At 39.5% G+C, this 21,585-nt stretch overlaps 1 protein-coding gene across 1 annotated transcript in view; it reads right to left on the bottom strand.

The window, feature by feature from the left end:
- CMPK2 (cytidine monophosphate (UMP-CMP) kinase 2, mitochondrial) overlaps nucleotides 1-9,285 on the bottom strand; it is a 24,348-nt gene extending 15,063 nt beyond the window's left edge. The window contains exons 1-3 of the mRNA XM_006895737.1: nucleotides 8,593-9,285; nucleotides 6,723-6,837; nucleotides 1,263-1,464 (exon numbers count right to left, since the gene is read on the bottom strand). Of these exons, the coding sequence (XP_006895799.1) occupies nucleotides 1,263-1,464; nucleotides 6,723-6,837; nucleotides 8,593-9,285 (1,010 nt within the window). The remainder of the gene's footprint in view (nucleotides 1-1,262; nucleotides 1,465-6,722; nucleotides 6,838-8,592) is intronic.
- Nucleotides 9,286-21,585: the final 12,300 nt, after the last annotated feature.

Genomic DNA, 21,585 nt, shown 5'->3' with positions numbered 1-21,585 from the left:
GGCTGGGCAGGGAGAAAAGTACAACAATGGATGACTGGAAATCCAAAATCTCTGTAAATGTTCATTAAAATAATAAAATAAAATTTATAAAAACACAATGTATTCAAATTTTGTAAATAAACTAGTATAGTTTAGAAAATAAACATAAGCCAAAATAAGAGTGCAAAATATGATTTAAAAAAAGACAAGAAAACCCTTAACTGAATGGATTGACAGTAACTGTAGCACTGGACTCAATTATGCCAGAAATAGTGAGTGTGGCACAGGATAAGACAGGGCTCAGAACTGTTGTTCATAGAGTCACTATGAGTCATACTAGACCTAACAACGTCTATAATAATTGAAGTTATGTCAGAGATCATGAGATGACACAAGATAGGGTAAAGGTTTCAATCTCTGGTTCATAGAGTAGCTATAAGTTATGGTTGTCTTGGCAACATATAACAACTATGGATTCCTACTGAACTCATTAAAACTTGATTTGTACCCTGCCTTTATCAAATTCATTCTTTCAAATGCATTTTCAACTACCCATGTGCCATATACACTGGCCTTTTATATTCTTGAAATACTCTAATATCTCTCTTTAAGCCTTTGGTATTTATTCTCCACAATCCTTTCGCCCAGAATTTTCACATGTTTCAGAGGTTAGATGGTGTGTTAGGGTAAGATTAATGGTCTCTTCAAAGAAAGATTATTCCTAAACTCTATCTATGGGGTTGCAGTAATCTTTATCTTATTACTTTGATTTACTCTCATTCCTTGAAAATTTTCTATGTGTTTATTGACTTGTTCATTATATCCTCTTTTATAACTATTCTTGTGTCATGAAAACTGGGCATTATTGATCTCATTTACCAGAGAAAACACTGAGTCAAGAGAAGTCTTTGGCCTATAGTAGATTCCCAGCAAATGTTGAATAAATCAAAGAAGTGAAATTGGAAGAAGACTTTGGTTAATATCCAGGATATAGTAACCTAGATCTTTCACTGGTAAACTGGAAATAATATTTATTGCCCATTTATTATTTAATTATTTATTATTGTCCTCAGTTATTATTCTGAGGATTAGTATAATATAAGTAATACTCTAAACAAAAACCCACATAAAGACATTGGTAATCAATAAATCATGGACATTCTGTGATAATAACAATCCAATTGAATATATAATTATGCATATTATATTCAGACACACATATATATACACACACCTTAGGGATAAGGAAGAAAATATCTAATTCACAGCAGTCTTATACCTACCTATCCACAACCACAGGAGATTGGGTAGATTCTTTTGCAATTTCAGAGGCCACAATATAATTTCCTAAAGAGTAAAATGCTCTTCTTATAATAGTTGGTTCATCATCGAAGATTTTCCTCCACTGGGCAACACATGAGGGTGGTGACTTTAAGAGGGCAGCCTTCAGTGAATCAGAAACTGACTGAGTCACTGTAGTTTTACCTACAGATTACACACAAAATGTCAAACATCTTATTCATGGCTGCAATTATATCCATCAAATTTAATATTAACTTAGAGCACAGAAATTCTACCAACTAAAAGAGCTGACTGAATATTAATAACAATACTCTATAAATGTAGACATGAAGGAACTTGGGCTATTTCACCTGTTTGTCTATGCTGTTGTATAGCATGTTTTAGAAACATACCAGTATTTGGTTGTGGGGTTTTTTTCTCCAGTAGATGGGCATTTAGTTTTTTTAGTATTATAAAGTTGAAACAAACTTATATGTGTGTTTCTGTGGCACTTGGAACAATCTTCTACTATGTATACTGTCTCAAAAGTGCCAACCAGGAGGTTGCTCCAAAAGTTGATGAAAAACACAACGGCCCTCTCTCTCTTTTTTTTTTTTCCCAAAGTAAAGATAAATTTTATATTTGAAGCTTCAGGCCCTCTTTTATAAGCTTTACCTCATCTTTCATAAGTCTCTTACCTTCTCTACATATGTTGCTTTCATTTTGAGTCACAATATGTTGCCACTCCCTATTCATCCTTGGACATTCTCATGTGTTGAATCTCAACACAGTCAGGCTTCAAAGTATAACTCAGGAATGGCATGCCCACTGAAGCAGTCACTATACTGGCCCCATCACCCTACCAAGTTCTTCATACCCTGCTTCCACTTCCCTTCAGTTTCTTTCCACTGCCAGCCCTAGACTTATCATTCTACCTGGTTCCCGCCACTTTGGAGTTGGCTTTTAGATCCAGTGTATCTGGCTCTGGGTGCAGATTCTCCCTCATAGATGTGATTCCTGTTGATGTTGTTTTTGTTGTTGTTGTTGTTGTTGATTGACTTTGAGTAGAGCATGACTTATAGCGACCCTATGAAGAAAAGGCCTGAAGCCCCTCTTACAACTATTGAAATTTATCAAAGTTCATAGAGTTTTCACAGGCATGTTGTTTAGGAAGTGGATTTCACTCCTGCTTCCAAACCTATCACTGTATGTTATGGTTGTTATGTGCTGTTGAGTCACCTACGATATATAGCAACCCTATGTACAGCAGCTCTGAACCCTTCCCTGTGCTGAGCCAGTCTCACTAATTCCGACACACCAACCCCCGTTGCCCCAGTTACTGTATCAATCCATTTCATACGGGGTCTTCCTCTCCCGTGCTGTCCGTCCACCTTTCTGATGATGATGGTTCTTCTCCAAGGACCAATATTTCCTGGCCATGTGCCCAAAGTAAGTGAGCCAGAGTTTCAAAATTCTAGCCACCAGGCTAGTTTCATCCTCTCCAAGACAGACCTGTTTGTTTTCTTCACAGTCCATGGTATGTTAAAGATTCTTCTCCAGCACCACAACTCGAAGGCATATAGTCTTCTGTCACCCTTAGTCATTGCTCAGCTCTCTGAAGCGTAACACGTAATTGAGAACACCATGGCCTGGACTGGGAGCACCTTTGTGTCTAGACTGACATCATTGCTCTTCAGCACTCAGGAGAGGTCCGTGACAGCAGATTTTCCCAGTGCAATGCGTCTTTTGATTTCCTGACTGCTGGTGGTAAGAGTGTTGATTGTGGATCCAAGCAAGCTGTAATTAAAATTGCTTAGAACCTAAATGTCTTCTCCATCTATTTTGGTGCTGCCAATTGGCCCAGTGAGAATTTTTGTCTTCATACGCGCCTCGTTTTCTGCTCCACTGTGTATACCATCAGGTACACTCTTGCCTTGGTTGTCCCACAGCACCCATTTCACATTTATGTGCTGCAACTTGTGGCACAGAATGAGTAGCAATGAGAACTGAGTCTACCACAAGATACTTTTACCCCTTCCGTCTGTGAATTTAGAAAATTTTTTTGTACTCTGTCTCTTACTTTTAACATTTTATTATCAATTGTTTATTTCCTTTATTTTTCTTTAAGTATGCAAAATAGATAAAAGTCATCCCCACTGAAGTAGTTACTATCCTTACCCCCTTCTCCCTACCAAGTCCCTCATATCTGCTTCTACTTCTCTTCAATTTTCTTGTGTTTTATTCACTGTGCAAAGTCGTTTGACTATGTGGATCATAACAAACTATGGTTAATATTGAAAAGAATGGAAATCCTAGAACACTTAATTATGCTCATATGAAACCTACACCTAGATGAAGAAGTTGTTAGTTGAACTGAGCAAGGAACACTGCGTGGTTTAAAATCAAGAAAGCTATGGGTCAGGGCTGTATCCTTTCTCCCTACCCATATAATCCATATGCTGATAAAGTCATTCAAGGACCTGGACTTAATGAAGATGAATGTAACATCAGAATCTGAGAAGACATCAACAACCTGCATTATGTAGGTGACACAACTCTGATTTTTAAAAGCGAGGAGGACTTGAAATGCTTGTCCTAAAAGATCAGAGGCTACAGCCTACTATAGGAATTACAATTTCACAATCAGGAAGACAAAAATCCTCACAAAAGGACTGGTCAGCAACGTCATAGTGGTTGGAGAAGATTGAAACTGTCAGCAATTTCATCTTACTTCATCAATACCCTTGTCATACAGTATTCAAATCAAAAGACACACCCAATACAGTGTGTTGTGATGTTGAGGAAGAGTATTAAATATCTCATGGTTTGCCAAAAGAACAAACAAATATGTCTTGGAGAAAGTTTAGTCAGAGTGCTCCTTAGGGCAAGGATGGCGAAGTTTCATCTCATATACTTTTGGCATGTAAGTTATGAAAGGCTATGCCTAGGAAAAGAGGTATATTTGGAAATGTAGAGACCCCTCAACAAGATGTATTGACACAGTGACTGCAATAATTGGCTCAAGTATGTCAAGTATGTAATCATTTGTCTCTAGAAATCCTATGAACCTGGAGAAAGGACCAAAGTTATACAGGTGACCAGGTCTTTCATTCATAGGGTCACTGTGAGTCACCTCTGACTCAACGACACTTAACAGCAACAACAACAACAACAGCATAGAGAGAGATCAGTTTGCCTAGTGGACAGAAAGTCATGCTCCCAAGCCAAAGGTGGGTGACTCTAATCCCAGACTTCAGGCCTGCCTTTAATTGTTTTTGGTGAAACATTCTTCTAGGTCATATAACGCTGGTATGTCCACTTGCTGTACAGAGGTAACTTGAGGTTCCTGTGAAGCTGAACACTGTGACACTGATGAGTCAAATGCGAGAATGGTTACCCACAGTAGACAGTGTTTGGTGGAGCTCCCTGATTAAAACAAGCCTGGAAGCAGGAATAGCATCCACTTCCATAATAGCTTGCCTCTGGAAACTCTATGAACCTGGAGAAAGGATGAAGTTATGCAGGTGTCCAGGTCTTTCATTCATAGGGTCGTTACGAGTCGCCTAAAATTCAAGAGCACTTAACAACAACAAAATGTCAGAGATGATAAGGATGGAACTAGACTGGAGCTCTATTATTTATAGGATCATTATAAATCCTACTCAACAATATCTAAATACAACAACATAAACCATGTGCTTTATAAAATAATTTTATTGACTAATAATTTTACAGATAAGGAAAAGTTAACAAATTTACTCAAACTAGCCCTGGTAACAGACTAAAACCAGAGTTTAAAAAAAAAATAAGAGCTGGAATCAAATCAACAGCTCTTACTCCTATGACTTTTGTGTTGTTTTTTAAATGTTGTCATGTTCCATTTCATAATGACCCCATGTATAACAGTAACTATTCTCCTGGCTTGCGTGTTGGTCCAAGTGTGGATACAGCTAATATACTTTGCTATCTATTTTGCAGCTCAAAAGGCATTTTTCCTCGCACTTCCTAGGGTTGTTTTGTTGGGATTTTTTTCCAAATTTTGCCCTAAAAGGGGCCTCTGTATGCTTACAATTTCCTTATACACCATCTGGTTGAAAAGTCTGTATCTTTGTCCCTGCAAAGTCTTCTGTTTGGAGACTCTTTCCTGACTTTCATCTCCTGACCAATTCTTACCTATAGTGAAAGCACAATCCAGTATCATCTTTTCCAGAAGCTGTCTCTGACTACACATTCACCCTCCACTAAAGCTGTGCTAAGTGCCTTCCTATGTCCTGCCATCATATCACTGGCTCTATTCTCCCACAAATCACTACTTTATACTAATATTATTTATTAACAGAGTGAATGTTGGATCTAATTCTTCTTGTACCCCAACATCTGCCTAGCATAATGCCTCATTCATAGTAGAACTTCATATGAAGTTTAGCATGTTTAACAATATATAATGGTTTTGGGGCACAGGATATGAACAGACACTTCATCAAAGAAGACATTGAGATAGCGTACAAACACATGAAGAACTGTTCAAAATCCCTAGATCTAAGAGAGATGAAAAGCAAAGCCATCAGATATCATCTCACTCTAGTAAGAATAGCAAAATTCAACAGAGCAGCAAACAACAAATGCTGACAAGGTTGTGGAGAAACTCGAACCCTTAATCACTGTTGGTGGGAGTGTAAAATGGTGCAACCACTATAGAAGGCACTATGACACTTATTCAAAAACTTGGAAATAGAAATACTATTTGATCCAGCAATTGTACTACTAGGAATATACCCTAAAGAAACAGGAATTGCCATCCAAGGAGATATATGCACATTCATGCTTTGTTCACAATAACAAAGAGTTGGAAACCATCCAAGTGCCCATCAACAAACGAATGGATAGAGAAGTTATAGTATATTCACACAATGGAATACTACATAGCATTGAAAAACAAGGAACTCTTAAAATATATACAAAATAGGTGACCCTGGAGGACATTATGCTGAGTGAAATATCTCAGTCACAAAAGGACAAATACTGCATAATGCCACTGTTATAAAACAGGACCGACATCGTGGTTAGGGGAAAACTAAGAAAAGAAGGGATAAATAATATGCATGACATTGGAACAGGTAAGGGAGAGAACTGTTTAAAAGGAATATATAATTAGGTATTATTTGCATGACAAGAATCCAGAATAATAGCTGCATACTAAAGTGGATTGGGTTTGGGCGATTGTATAACAATGAAAGAATATTTTTTTTCCAAAGAGAAAAACTAACTGGGGGAGGGGTGGGCAGGGTGGAAAATGTGCAAGAATGAATGAATGGAAATCCAAGTTTGCTGTAAACTGTCATTAAAATTTTCATTTTTTTTAAAAGTTGAAAAAACATATATTTCCTTTTATAAGACTCATGCATTTCCATAGCTGACCCCATTGATATTGTGCCTATAACTTAAAATGAGTATTCTCTTACCAGTGGCATCCAGCCCTTCTATGGCAATAACTGGGAACTTCCCTTTCTGGACTTGTTTTGGGTATTGATCAACCAGGTCAAGTATCTCTTGGGCTTCAGGAATAAAAGATGTACACTGTAAGACAAAGTATATTATAAACAATTAAATAGTGGCAATTGTCCAAAGTATGTCTGTAGTCAGGGACCTCTCCAAATTATTGAGCAGAAATTATGTCAGTTTGAGGACTAAGGAAGGTACAGCTGATTCAGGCCATGGTTTTTCATTCACTCGCTATGCATCTGAGAGCTGGACAGTGAATAATGATGATAGAAACAGGGTTGATACCTTTGAACTGTGGTGTTGGAGAAGAGTACTGAATATTCCATGAATTGCCAAATAAACAAACAGGTAGGTCTTGGAGAAGGTACAGCTAGAGTGCTGCTTGGAGGCAAAGATGATAAAGTTTCATCTCACATACTTTGGCAGGTTGTAGGTGAAGTTATTCCTTGAAGAGGAACCTAGTGCTTGGAATGGTGGAGGGACAGCAAAGGAGAGGAAGACTATCAACCACTGACACAGTGACTGCAGCAAAGGGCTTGAGGGTGTCAGAGATTGTGAGGATGGCCGGACAGGACAGGGTTCAGATCTGTTGTTCATAGGGTTGCTATAAGTCATACTCAACTCAGGGCACCTAACAACAATAATGCTAATAAAATTTAGTTGTAGTTGGTACCAGCTAGGCATATGGTCAAAACTGCCTTATTATTCCCTGGAAGCTAAGGTTGCACAAAGATGCCACTTCACCTAGACTGCTCAGTTTGCAGGCCTCACAAAGCAGTTTACAATAAAAGAGAAAGGTTTACAATAAAAGGAAAACATGTCTAAGTCCAGCACAGTGTAACACTAAAACCACACACAAGGTCCTGCTGGAACAAGTGACAATCCTTCACATGTTTTCTAGGCTATAAATCTTCATTCATTCAAGAAGATTATCTCATCTTCCTCCCATCGAGTATCTGGCGGGTTCAAACTGCTGACCTTTTAGCTAGGTGCCCAGTCCCCACCTATCAGGGCTCCTTACCATAACACAACAGGCAGCCAAGACAAACACAGTGGTGCTTCTCTTAAATAAAGAGTCCCACCTGTACTTGTATCACACATTTTGTGATTCATAATGGAAAACATACAGGCACCCAGTGATTTTCCACAGATGAGAGAAAGGAAGGAAGGGAGGGAAAGGGAAAGGGAGATGGAGGGAGAAAGGCAGGGAAGGAGAGAGAAGAGACAGAGGAAGAAAGAAAGGGAAAGAGGGAAACAAGGAGGGAGGGAGAAAAGAGGAAGGAAGGCTGGAAGAAAGGCAGGAAGGATGGAAGGAAGGTTGGAAGGAGGGCAGGAAGGCAGTATGGTTGGAAGATAATGCAAGAAAAGTACAGAGAAGATCATACTACTGGGAAATCATCCTACTGGGAAGTAGAGGAAGGAACAATCAAACTTGAGTGGTCTGGGCAAACCTGTTAACCTTGCCGCACAAGTCTATCCCACTATTAAAAGAGAAGAAACAGAGAGAGAAAAAAAATAAATGAAGTTGTAACTTCTATAATGATTTATACCCCTGCAGTGGCGTTTGAGTGCACGCACGTGTGGATGTGTGTGCGCGCATATATTTCTACCAATCATATATATATTCATATATTAGCTATGTAATATAGAATACATATACATATACAAATAGATAAGTTGTACAAGTGAAAACTGGGGGGGGGGAGAATATTTAATGTAGTTGGTGTCTAATAAAGTACTTGGCATATATCAGTTGTTCACAAGCTTTAGGAAATATACTACTGAGGCAACAAACAACTTCTAGGGCACCTCCAGGCCAGTGTATCTTACCGCCTCCAACACCGCCTTCGCTGCTTTTCGGCTGGGGAAGACCACGGAGCTGGGTAGGTCCGGCAAAATTGGGTGCAGCGGGGGCTCCAGTGTGGGCATCACAAGTGCGCAACCCACCTCCTGCCACCCACCGTCCTGCAGCTTCCACAAACGCTTCCACACCTGGCCATCTTGGTCGGTCTCAAACTCCCCCAGGTGGGGCTGCGGAGTTTCCTTGCAGGCTCCCAGCAGCTCAATCAGAGCGCGCCTGGTTTCCAGGCAGTCCTGGGGGTCACGGAGCAGGAAGCCCTGCTGCGCGCTCCCAGGCCGGCCACTGGGGAGGTAGGAGAGCAGCCTTCGCAGCTGGCACTGCTGAAAGGGGCCTCGGCGCAGCTGGTGCAGCAGCCGCTGGTGCAGCTTGGCTGCCCGGACCCGGGCCCCATAGCCGTCCTCGGGTGCCACAGGCACGCACAGGGAGTAGCTGCGCCCCGGGGAGCCCAGAATCGCGGCCAGGCGAGAATGCTGACAGGCTCCGAGAGCACTGCCGCGGGTCTCAGTGCAAAGAGTGAAGTGAGCCAAAGTGCAGTCAGGGAGCTCCAGGGCGAAACAGCGGTCCAGAACCATGGTCCGCGCGCAGGCCCCGCGCTGCTGGAGCAACGGCTGGGAGAGTCGTCTAAACAGGAGCTGGGCAGACAAGCAACTGGCAAAGGCCATGGGGCCACCTCCCCTCTGCCCTCCCTCTGACCGCGCCTAGGAAATGAAACCAGACTGCGGGCGGTGAAGGAAGGCGATGCTGGGAAACGAAAGTGAAGAGTCTTGCAGGCAGGTGGCCGAGGCAGGGGCCTTGGACCGCAGATTTTGGAGTGGCTTCTGCCGGTTTCCTCCTCCCAGTGTGCTCTGCGCTGGAACCACCAGCGTTCCGAGGAAACCAGATCCCAGGGGGCGCGCGGTGGGGCTGGGCGCAGCCTCGGAGCCAGTCGAGTGCTCCGTGCTGGTGCCCGGTGCCTGCTGCCTGTGCCAGGGGGCGGACTCCCAGGACTGCTTCTCTTCTACCTGGGGTCTGCCCATGTTCGCTGGACACAAGCCAAACAGCTTGGCACCGAATGAGCATTTGAGCCTTCCACCCACAGACAAGCCTGTTAACCTGTTTCTATATTCTGGGAGGGGGACAGGTTCTTAGACGTGGTAAGTGGGTCCCTGAGCCTGGTTTGAATTCTGCTGCTTTTGTCTACACACAGAGAAAGAGAAAAGGCGATTTCTACCACTTAGACTTTTGTTGTTTTGTACCGTTCCGTGGGAGCTGACCCATAGCTGATGCTCCAGCGGGTTTTTGAAGGCAGTACATAGTTTGGGAGGAGCTTGTCCATTTTTCTCTCCCTCGGAGCACCTGGTGGATTTGAACTGCCTAACTTTGTGTTGGCAGCGCAGATCCTTACCACTATGAAAAGTGGAAGGTCAGCAAAAGATAGGAAGACTCCCAACAAGATGAATTGACGTGGTTGCTGCAGCGATCGGTGGGTCCAAGTGTATCAGAGATATTGAAGATGGCACAGGATAGGGCAGGGTTCAAATCTGTCATTCATAAGGTCGCTATGAATCATACTCAACTCCACAATTTGACGCACCTAGAACAACAACAGCTTGCCACTAGAGATGTAGGAGTCTCCCTTCAGTGTGACCGCTGTCACCTTTACTGACTCTTCATCATCCATGATCATTGTAAACTCCTTACACCTTGGAATAATATACTCTATAGATAAGTTGACAACTTCTCAGTCTTCAACTCAAAACATCCATCCCCATCTTCACCCTCAAGCACCGAAACAATTCTCTCTTTAGCTCGCTTTTCCCCTTTTCTTAAAATTATCCTTCTCCTTTTTATTACATTTTAAACTGGAAGATGTTACCCAGATTGACATCTCTAAATCACTTTTCATGAGTCAAATTTATTTTTCCTGTATTAAAGTATAAGGAAGAATATTTGCATATACGGTATAAAGGTGGTGGTGGTGGTGGTGGTTGTTGTTGTGTGCAGTCAAGTAAAACTCACAGTGACCCTATGAATAATCCATTTGAACCCTCTCTTGTCCTATGCCATTCTCATCACCTCAGACATACCTGCTCCCATCTGTGTTAATCTATCTGGCTGAGAGTCTTCCTGTCTTTCTCAGTCCCTTCACCTTTCCATGCCTGGTGTCCCTCTCAAAAAATTAGCCTCTCCTAGCAACATGCCCAAAGTATGTGAGGCAAAGCTCTGTCATCTCTGTCTAAAAGGAGCATTCTGGCTGTAGTATTTATAGTAGTTTAGCCTCAGTAGTATTGTTGCATTTATATGTTGTTCTTGTTTAACATGTTATGGGCAGAACAAACCCATAGCTGACCCTCCAGTGGATTTTGAGGGACTGTAAATTGCCTGAAAGGAGATGTCCCATCTTTCTCCCACAGAGCCTCTAACTGCATGACTTTGAGTTGACAACACAAGTCCTTCGCACTGTTGTTGTTATTCTTATTAGAATCAGGATGAGAGAAAGTTTCATCAACAACCTGCAGACTACATAGCATAGCATTGCTTACTGAAAGTGAGGAGGACCTGAAACTCATGCCGCAGAAAATCAAAGACTACAGCCTTCAATATTAATTACAATTTAACATCAAGAAAATAAAGGATCTTGCCACTGGGCCAATAGTCAACATCATAATAGATGGAGAAAGTGAAACTGTCAGTGATTCAAACGGTGCCTAACAACAGTAACAACATATATGTTATCTACCATAGGTGTCCTTGTATATCAGTAAACTTGAATATCACAAACTAAATAAGCCTAACAAATTAACATATTATATTCAAGAAATAATGATGGTTCTATCACCAAAATCCTGGGAAAGTGGTTGATGAAGGGACTCAAAAGTATTAGACATGTTTCATAAGGAATTTCTTGATCAATGGGCAGGGTAACCCTCTGCTACATGAACCTCACCAGAATTCCCCATTTATGTAGCAGTGTTTGTGGCACTATTTGCCTATACTATGTGATTTTATTAACATATGACTTTCTAAAAAGACTGTAAAGTGCACCAATAAACTGGTAGTTGTCCATAGGGAAATAAAATATCTATATGAATGAGGCATAAATGGAAAGTACTAGATGAACTGAAAGCACAGGACTTTTATGACTTAATCAAATTGGATTTAAACCTGAGTTTATTTTTAAAGAGTAAAACCTTTCACACAACAAAAATATAGGTATGTGATTGAAGTATGAGATAATAAAGCAGGAATGACTAGAAGGTCATAGTATTTCAACTGTGAGAACGTTGATAATTTCTGTAAGGGCGCTCTGGGGGTGCAGACCATAGGAATTTGTGCTGCTAACCCAAGGGCCACAGCTCTCTGGCAGTTCTGATCCACTTGCAGCTGTTGGGGAGACAGGTGGTCAGTCTCCCCTCATGTGATTTACAGCCTCTGGAAACTCAAAGGAGGATCCACTATGAGTTGATTCCAACTCAATAGCAGTGAGAAAGAGATGAGTAATTTGGCATTTGGACTTGCAGTGGTGTTTCTTTTTTCATTTTAGACAGTTCTACATTCAACTATAAACTTTTCTTGACTCTTTTTTAATGCCACGCTAAGCCCAGGGCAAAACAGGTAGGAGAACCCAAACAAAACCTCCAAACCTGCGTTAGGAAACTTTCTTTCTTGCTATTATGGTCTGTGAGCATCATAATCGATTCCACAGCACCTAATAACAGCAACAACCTTCCTGCTAAGGAAAGATTATTTGTATCACAGGATTTTGACCCTGCACAATCATCATTAACCTATTAGTTTGCTTATCACCAGTAGGCACCTTGCGAACTAGCTTAGTCATAAGTCACTCTAAGTCACAAGTCTAGCTTAGGCTTACCTTTTCCCTGACCTTCCAGGACAAAACCAAAGGGACACATAATTTGTTAAATGAACTATCCTGTTTTTATTTCAGATTCCCCTCTGCATTTTCACCAACTCTCTTCCCACCAAAAGTAACAAAATCTTGAGTAGATGCCAGCTCCCCATGAGCTCTGAAAAGATGAGTATACCATCTCGCCTTCTTCTTGAGGAATGATTATTGGGTTTGAACTACTACCCTTTTGGTGAGCAGCTCAACATATAATGCACCAGACCTTCCTCCCTGCAAAGAAACTGTAAAATTCATGACACAGCAGTATCTGAACTCAGATGAGTGTATGCTAAGTGTAAAATATGTTCATCATAAAAGAAAAATTGCTGTCCTAATATTTAGTCCTAATTCAAAATTGTTAGTACAGAGAATTAACAGTCCCAGTTTAGGTAGAAATGTACATCAAATAAATCTTCTTGTATGTGCCCTCAAGTCACTTGTGACTCAGAACGACCCTATGTACAAGAGCCCTAACAAATCCTGTGCCAACCTTGTCATTTCCAACACACTCATACTTTTTGTAAAATACTCTTGTAGGGGAAGAGAAGAGAAACTAGTGCCTAGAAAAACACTTCAAAGTAGTATAACGCATTTCCTCATAAGAAAAAAAATCATAGTCATCAATATTATTGTTGTTGTGTGCCATCGCCTTGCCGGCTACTGATAGTGACCCTATGTAAAATATCTCTGAGGCCTGCTCTGTCCTGAGCACTCACTGACCCACACATATCATTCCCCGCTGCCCCAGTTATTGTGTCAATCCATTTCATCTGGGGTTCTTCTCTCCTGTGCTGTCCCCCCACCTTTCCAAGCATGATATCCTTCTCCAAGGACTGGTCCCTTCTGGCCACATGCCCAGTTAGTGAGATGGAGCTTCAAAATTCTTGCCTCCAAGAAGAAATTTGGTTTCACTCTCTCTAAGACAGACCTGATTTTTTAAAAAAAGAAAATAAATTTGTCCATTCTGTTCATAGAAAATGCATTAGCATACACATACACATTCATTTATATATACACAATAATTTATAATAATAAAGTACTGATTTTTACAAATATCTTGGTCTCTGAAAACCCACTTAAATATATTCAATGTTGTGTAGCCTATCTGTGTGGAGAGAGAAGGGGAATGTAAATCATGACAACATTCAGAAATTAGGAATAAGAAAGAGGACAAAACCAAGATACAAGTGACACAAAAAGAAATACTGTTACATAGGACTCTATATTAATAAGGGAGCTCTGATGATCTAGTAGTGAGGAGTTATGCTGTCAACCCAAAGGCATGGTATTTGAATCCATCAGCTTCGCTATGAGAAAAAGTCTCCTCCTGTGCAATTTACTGTCTCCAAAAATCATCTGGAGGGTCTGCTATGAGTCAGTTCCAACTCAAAGGCACACAAAAACAACAACTACTTTAATAAATATCAATAACTAAATAAGCTGTGGGGGGATTTAACATATTATATTCAAGAAACAGTGATGATTCTATCACTAAAACCCTAGGAAAGTGGTTCATGAAAGTGAATGTTCAAAAACATTAGATGTGTTTTATAAGAAATTCCTTGATCAAGGAACAGATAAACTCTCTGCTACATGAGCCATTTTGCTTATTTATTCAAATGAAAGTTCTTTTTGAAACATATGCTAGTTTCCAGTTATTGTTTGGTCCTGTTGGATCTATTCAGTCTTATAGTAACTTAAAGTGACACATGAGGACTACATCTAAAATTTTCTAGGCAGTAATCTTTAAGATGAACTGCATTGGGAAAGTCTGCTGTCAGAGATTCTCTAGAGTACTGAAGAGCAGTGAAGAAACGAAGGTACTCTTGATCCAAGCCATGATCATTGAAATTACCTGTTATGCATCTGAGAGTTAGACAATAACTAAAGATGATAGAAGAAGGTTCGATTCCTTTGAGTTGTGAAGCTGAAGAAGAGTGTTGAACATAGCGTGTACTGCCAGGAGAACAAACAGGTTTGCCCTGGAGTAGATGAAATCAGACTGCTCCCTGGAGGCAAGGATATTGAGGATCTGTCTCACATACTTTGGGCACATGGCCAAGAGGGACCAGTCCTTGGCGAGGGACATCATACTTGGAAGGGTGGACAGCGCAAGAGAGAAAGACCCAGGACGAAATTAATTGACTTGGTGACTGGAGCAATGGGATTAAGTCTGTTGGAGACAATGAGATTGGCTCAAGATAGGGCAGATTTCAGAGCTGATGTACATAGAGCTGCTATGAGTCACAGGCGACTTGATTGCACATAACAATAACAATAATCTTTACAAGACTAATCAAAGTTTATTCTAACTTTGAAGTTCATTTTTTCATTTAAAAATACAGCTTGCCCTTTCCTGTGAAGAAAGACTTAATCTAGTTTCTTACTTCTTGTTTACCTCTAAGAACCTCTAGAGCTATAACTCATGGTCAGTCACTGAAAATATGACCCCCTGAAGGTCTTCACATTAACAGTGTCAATGATGTAAAACAGAATTAGTTTTTGGTTTCTTGACGTTTGATTACAATTGCTGGCTGCATAGCATAAAGAGGCCTATACCTCCAGCATATAATCTTAAGTCCTGAGATTCAAAGAGTTATGCCAGCCAAAGGTATTTTGCTCCTGTTTGTATAGTATCCTACCATAGAAAAAACACTCTTGTGCAACTCCAAATAGACAGTGACTCAAAACCCTAGTTTTTGTGTTATTTTGATAATATAGCCCTTAGTATATGTTCATATTGCTCTCATTTTGCATCTTTACTACAGTAATAAAAGGAAGCTCTGGTGACTTAGGGTGCCAACCCAAAAGAAAGTAGTGCAAATCCACTAGTTACTCTATGAGAAAGACGGGCACTCTCCTCTCATGTTATTTGTTGGTGGTGATTGGTAGGTGTCATCGAGTCAAATATGACACACAGCAACCCTATGAACGACTGATCTGAACCTTACCCTATCTTGTGCCTTCTTCACCATATCTGATATACTTGAGCTCAATATTCCAGTCACAGTGTCAATCCATCTCATTGAGGGTCTTCCTCTCTTTCATTTGCCTTCCATTCTTCCAAGCATGTTGTCTTTTTCCAAGGACCAACCCCTCCTAACCATATGCACCAAGTACGTGAGACAAAGCTTCACCATCCTCACTTCCAAGGAGCACTCCCTGGTTGCACTTTCTCTAAGACACACTGGAGGGTCAGCTATGAGTTGGTTCTGACTTGATGGCAAACAATGACAGTAACTGTAATAAAGTATAACCTACTGTGGAATCCTTTTGGTGAATCAATGACTTGAGGACGGATTTGAGAAACAAAAGCCACTACCCACCCAGGAAAATACTAAAAGATACAAGGAACAGTGTATTTTTATTTCTTTCTTTATAGGGAACAGTGTTCTTGAAGAGCTTTGATATTCCATATCATTTCTTTAAACACACACAGACATGCAGCTAAACTCTGGTCCAATAAAATGAGAAAGCCAAAGAGTGAAAGAAAAGAGTTATAATACATATAAAATGTCAGCTGTACAAATTCCTACAAATCGGTAATAAAAATAAATAAAACCAAATCCAAAAGGGATTTGAACAAACATTTTCTAAACAATGCCTTCACAAACACATGAACAATTGTTCAACAACATCAGTCAGCATGTTGTTGTTGTTAAGTGCCATTGCAGCGTAGATGACTCATAACTGCCCTATGAACTAAAGACCTGAACACTTGCATAACTTTCATTTTTCCATGTTCATAGCATTTCTGGAGGCTAGGAAAACTACACTCTAACACCACTATGTACTCATCTAAGACACCAAAAACTGAACCCTCTGCCAACTGTTTGATTTCTACACATGGTGAGTTACATTATGGATGAGAGAATACAATTGTTCCACAGGATTTTCTCAGCTGTAATCTTTACAGAAACAGATTTCCAGGCCTTTCTTCCGTGGTGCTATTGGGTATGTTCACATCATTAACCTTTAGGTTAGTGACTTAGTGCAAACCATTGTGTTACGAAGGCCTTTTTACCCTCTTTAAAATAGTTAATATCAAAAGAAAAATTAAAACTCTCAAATATAATATTAAGCCAAAAATATCTTTTATAAATATTTTGTCTGATACATAGGAATTTCTCAATGAACATTTGTTGAAGAAGAAAGTGTGGGGGCAGAATCTCTATGAATTATCGAAAGGGTAAGGAAAAGCTAGTCGAACTTACAGTGACCAAAGGACAGAGTAAAAAAAATGCCACTTAAGGCTCTAATAACTGTAATTTTTATAGAATCAGATTGTCTATGGTAAATTTAAACTGTCAGTCTCTAACTTAGTAGCAGGATGCGTTAGCCACAGCATTACTAAATTCTGAGCTCCTTATTTATCCAGCCTCTCTCACAATGCCATCGAGTTGGAATTACTCATAGCTGACCCTGAACAGAAACAGATTATCCACTTTTCTCCTGCAGATCAGGTGGTGGATTTGAACTACTAGAATGGTCTTTGGATCATCAGGGCAACTCATTATGGTCTATACCACGAGAGTTCCCCAAATGTGAAAGGGTACCATGAAAATGTTTTAATTACTGTGAGAATTATCAGAATGTGACATAGAGATACAAAGTGGACACATGCTACTGGAAAAATGGTACCAAGCTCAACATATTTGTGAACCCTCAACATGTAATAAAATGTAATATTTCTGAAGCACAACAAAACAAAGTGCTATAATACTCAAGTGATTTATATGCATTATGTGACATACTCTTCAAAGATTTCCAAGATTGGTGGTGGTGGTGGTCTTTGATACAGTCCAGTCAAGTGCAACTCATAGCCACCCTATAAAGAGTAGACCTAAATTCTGCCCCATCCCGTACCATCTTCATCATCTCTGACACTAGAGCCCATTGTTGAAGTCACTTTGTCCATCCATTTCATGAGAGTTCCTCCTCTCTTTTACTAACCTTTATCTTTCCAATTAAGATGTCCTTTTCTAAGGAATAACCTTGCCTATTCACATGCCCAAAGTGGAAATGACAAAGCTTTGCCATCTTTACCTCCAAAGCCTTGTCTGACTTTCACTTCATAGGAAACAACTTGGTGATGATCCTGACCCTGCTCCTGATTCTTTTTTAAAATAAAATTTTTATTTTATACTGGATTTTTTGGTGTTTTTTTTTAAGAAAGAGCATTCTGACTGCATTTTTTCCAAGACATAACTTTTTTTTTCCCTTTTGCCAGTCCATGGAATGTTCTGTACTCTTCTCCAGCACCAGAACTCAAAGGCATCAATTCTTTTTCTGTCATCTTTATTCATTCTCCAGCTCTCTGACTCATAGCAGGTGACTGAGAAGATTATGGCCTGGGTTAGGTGCACCTCAGTCTGCAAATTGACATCATTGTTCTTCAACATTGAGTTTGTTTGGGTTTTTTTGGTATGTATGTATATATATATGTATCTATGTATTTTTAGCTTTTTTCTTTTATTATTATTATTTTGATTTTTATTTATTTATTTCTTTTTTTTAATTTCAGTTAACATCTACAGAGATTTTGGAATTCCATTCATTGATTGTTGCTCTTTCCTTCCCACCACCCCACCCCCACCCCCAGTTCGCTCCTCTCCTTGAAAAGTAAAAGAAACACTCCTTCACTGGTACACAATCCTCCCCCCACCGCCCCCCCGCAAACCACCATCCCCACCCTCACCCCGAGGACTGATGAAAACTGGAAAAATTATGTTTACTGCATTGAAGCTGATGAGGGAGAGAATAGTTTAAAAGTAATATATTTTAGGGCATTATGTTCTTCAACATTTTGAGGAGGTCCCTGATAGTGAACTTGTCTAAGGCAATATGTCTCCTGATTTCCTAACTGCTGAAACTAAGGATGTTGATTTTTGATCCAAACAAGATAAAATCACTGACAACTTCAATCCATTCTCCATCCATCATAATGTTGGCTGTTGGTCCTATGGTGAGGACCTTCATTTTCTTGATGTTGAAATACAATCCATGCAGAAGGCTACAATCCTTGTCTTCTGCAGCAAATGTTTCATATCCTCCTCACTTTCAGCAAGCAAGGTTGTTTCATCTTCATAAAGCAGGTCATTGATGAGGCTTCCTCTGATCCCGATAACACATTCCTCTTCATAAAGACTAGCTTCTTGAATGATTCGGTCAGCATACAGTTTGAATCAGTGTGGAGAAAGGATGTACCCTTGACACACACCTTTCCTGATTTAAATCACACAGTGTTCCTCTGTTCCATTTAAACAAGAGCTTCTTGCTCTAGGCATAGATTTCTTATGACCACACTTAAGTGTTCTCATAGGTTAAAAATTGATATATTTCCAAATATATTATTAACAAGACCAAATAGGTAAAAAATTCTTCCTAAATATTACTTCCAAAAAGTATGTTATTATCTACAATACCTAACATTTTATTTTAAATATAACTTGATTTGGCTGTCATTTAATATTTGTTTTGAAAAATAAATTGATTTGGTTTTCATTTCATTTGAAGAAAAAAAGTCATACAAGTGACTTTTTAAAGTGCTGTAAAGATATCAAGGACTTATGTAACACTGTTACGCATTTGCTATGTTGCCAAAATCCTTTCAGTTTCCTTCTTAAGGAAAATGAAACTTGTCTTAGTTTCCTTTCATAGTATACTGCTATCAATATATCAATAGCTAAATAGAACTACTTCACATTTGCCAGTCACTGTTATTTCACTGCATTTCAGTATGACAAAATTTGTGTGGTTTTCTATTTTGGAGATTAGAACATAGAGATCCACAGAAATTAAACTAATTGCCCTAAGTCACACAGTAAGGCTTGATTTGTGACTTTACAAGTTATAATCTTAACCACAAGCACTGTTCCATCTGTGTGTGTGTGTGTGTGTGTGTGTGTGTGTGTATAATAAAAGTAAAAGATTATCCTAAGGCCTGCCAAAAGGGAAGGGAAAAATCTGTCCTGGAGGAAGTGCAACCAGAGTGCTCATAGACAAAAATGAGGACACCTAGTCTCACCTACTTTGAGTATGTTGTCAGGAGGTGCCAGGTCTGAGAAAAGACAAGATTCTTGGGAAAGCAGAAGGTCAAGAAAAGCAACAAGATAGAAGGACACATTGACTTCAGCAATGGGCTTGAGCATGGCAGAGAGTCAGAAGATGACGTATGATAGGGAAAAGAATTATATCATGAAATCTATAGAACAAGATGTGTTGTTCACAGGATTGCTGTGATTCACCATCATGGAGCCTAAAATAACATAAACGCATGACCAACATATATGGCTAAGAAGTACGTCAGAAGACACTCTGATACTTGCTCTTGAATTAAAAAAAATCTAAAGCAGAAAAGAAATGATGATGGGAGCTGAAAAGAAAACCCCAAGGTGTACCTCAAGACCAAGCAACGCAGTATAGTAAAATATGCAAGTACCTTTGGGACTGAGATATTTCATTCAGCATAGTGTCCTCCAGGGCCACCCATTTTATCTAATATTTCATGAGTTTCTTATTTTTCAATGCTGCATGGTATTGCATTGTGTGAATATACCACAGCTTCTCTATCCATTCTTTTGTTGATGGGCACTTAGGTTGTTTCCAACTCGTTGCTATTGTGAAAAAAGTCACAATAAACATGGGTGTGCATATATCTGCTTGGGTGGAGGTTATGATTTCTTTGGAGTATATTTCCAGTAGTGGAATTGCTGGGTCAAATGGTATTTCTATTTCCAACTTTTTGATTAAGCACCATATTGCCTTTCATAGTGGTTGCTGCGTTTTACACTCCCACCAACAGTGAATAAGGGTTCCATTTTTTTTTCACAACCTTGGCAGCATTTGTTGTTTGCTGTTCTGTTAAATTTTGTTATTCTACTGGGGTGAGACGATATCTCATAGTTGTTTTGCTTTGCATCTCTCTTAGAGCTAGGGAATTTGAACATTTCTTCTTGTGTTTGTTTGCTACCTCGATGTTTTCTTTGGTGAAGTGTCTGTTCATATACTGTGTCTATTTTCAGTAGGGTTGTTTATCTTCTTGTGGTGCTCGAGTATTTTACAAATTCTAGATATAAGTCCCTTATCTGACACATCTGCATAATACCACTCTGGTAAAACAAAACTGACATCAGGGTTTGGGGGAGACTGAGAAAGATGAAATAAATTATGTACACTGCATTCAAACAGATGAGGGAGAGAATTGATTAAAACGGATATATGATTAGGTTTTATTGTCATGACAGGAGTCCAGAACATAGGCTGCATAGTTGAGTGGACTTGGGGGAGGAATTGCATAACAATGAAAGAATTTTTGTTTTATTTTTCAAAGAAAAGAAGGAACTCGTGTGGGGGTTAGGTTGGGCAGGGAGAAAAGTGCACCAATTAATGAATGGAAATCCAAAGTCTCTGTAAACTTTCATTAAAATTAATTTAAAGATATGCAACTACTTGGAGTTAGAAACCCAAAAGAGGAGAAAACACTTGGCCTTTCTCGAGTTGAAAGAATTAAATCAGAGGACTGAGGGATTGTATGGCCAAAATATTGAATGATATAGAAATCCTTGAAAGAAAATGGAAGAAATACATAGTCTCTGCACCAAAAAGAATTGACATTTAGCCATTTCAGGAGGTAACATATGATCAGGAACCAATGGGACTGAAAGAAGATTCTCAAGTTACGCTGAATATGTATACAAGAAAAAATAAAGCAATTTAGGTGTTTGAACAAACAAATGCAGTACTGATCATTGTGCACTTGGCTATGCTAAATAATTTAGAAGACAGCTACCTGGCCAGCCAGGAAGACATCCATATTTTGCCCATTTCAAAAAATAAAAATGGTTATCCAATGGAATGCATAAATTATCGAACAATATTAATATCACATAGAAGTAAAATCTTGCAGAGAATAAAAACAACCAGATGAGCACACTGACAGTGAACTTCTAAAAATTCAAACTGGATTCAGAAGGAGTCATAGAATGAGGGACATCATCCTATATTTAGATGAATCTTGACTGAACCTAGATAATACTGGAAAGTTTTTTTATTGACTACACAGAGGCGTTTAACT

This window comes from Elephantulus edwardii, unplaced genomic scaffold (genome assembly GCF_000299155.1).
Source record: "Elephantulus edwardii isolate Elephantulus edwardi_28Jun2011 unplaced genomic scaffold, EleEdw1.0 scaffold00175, whole genome shotgun sequence".
Lineage (NCBI taxonomy): Eukaryota > Metazoa > Chordata > Mammalia > Macroscelidea > Macroscelididae > Elephantulus > Elephantulus edwardii.
Note: the sequence above shows the minus strand (reverse complement) of the source record. Positions and strands in the feature narration are given on the sequence as shown.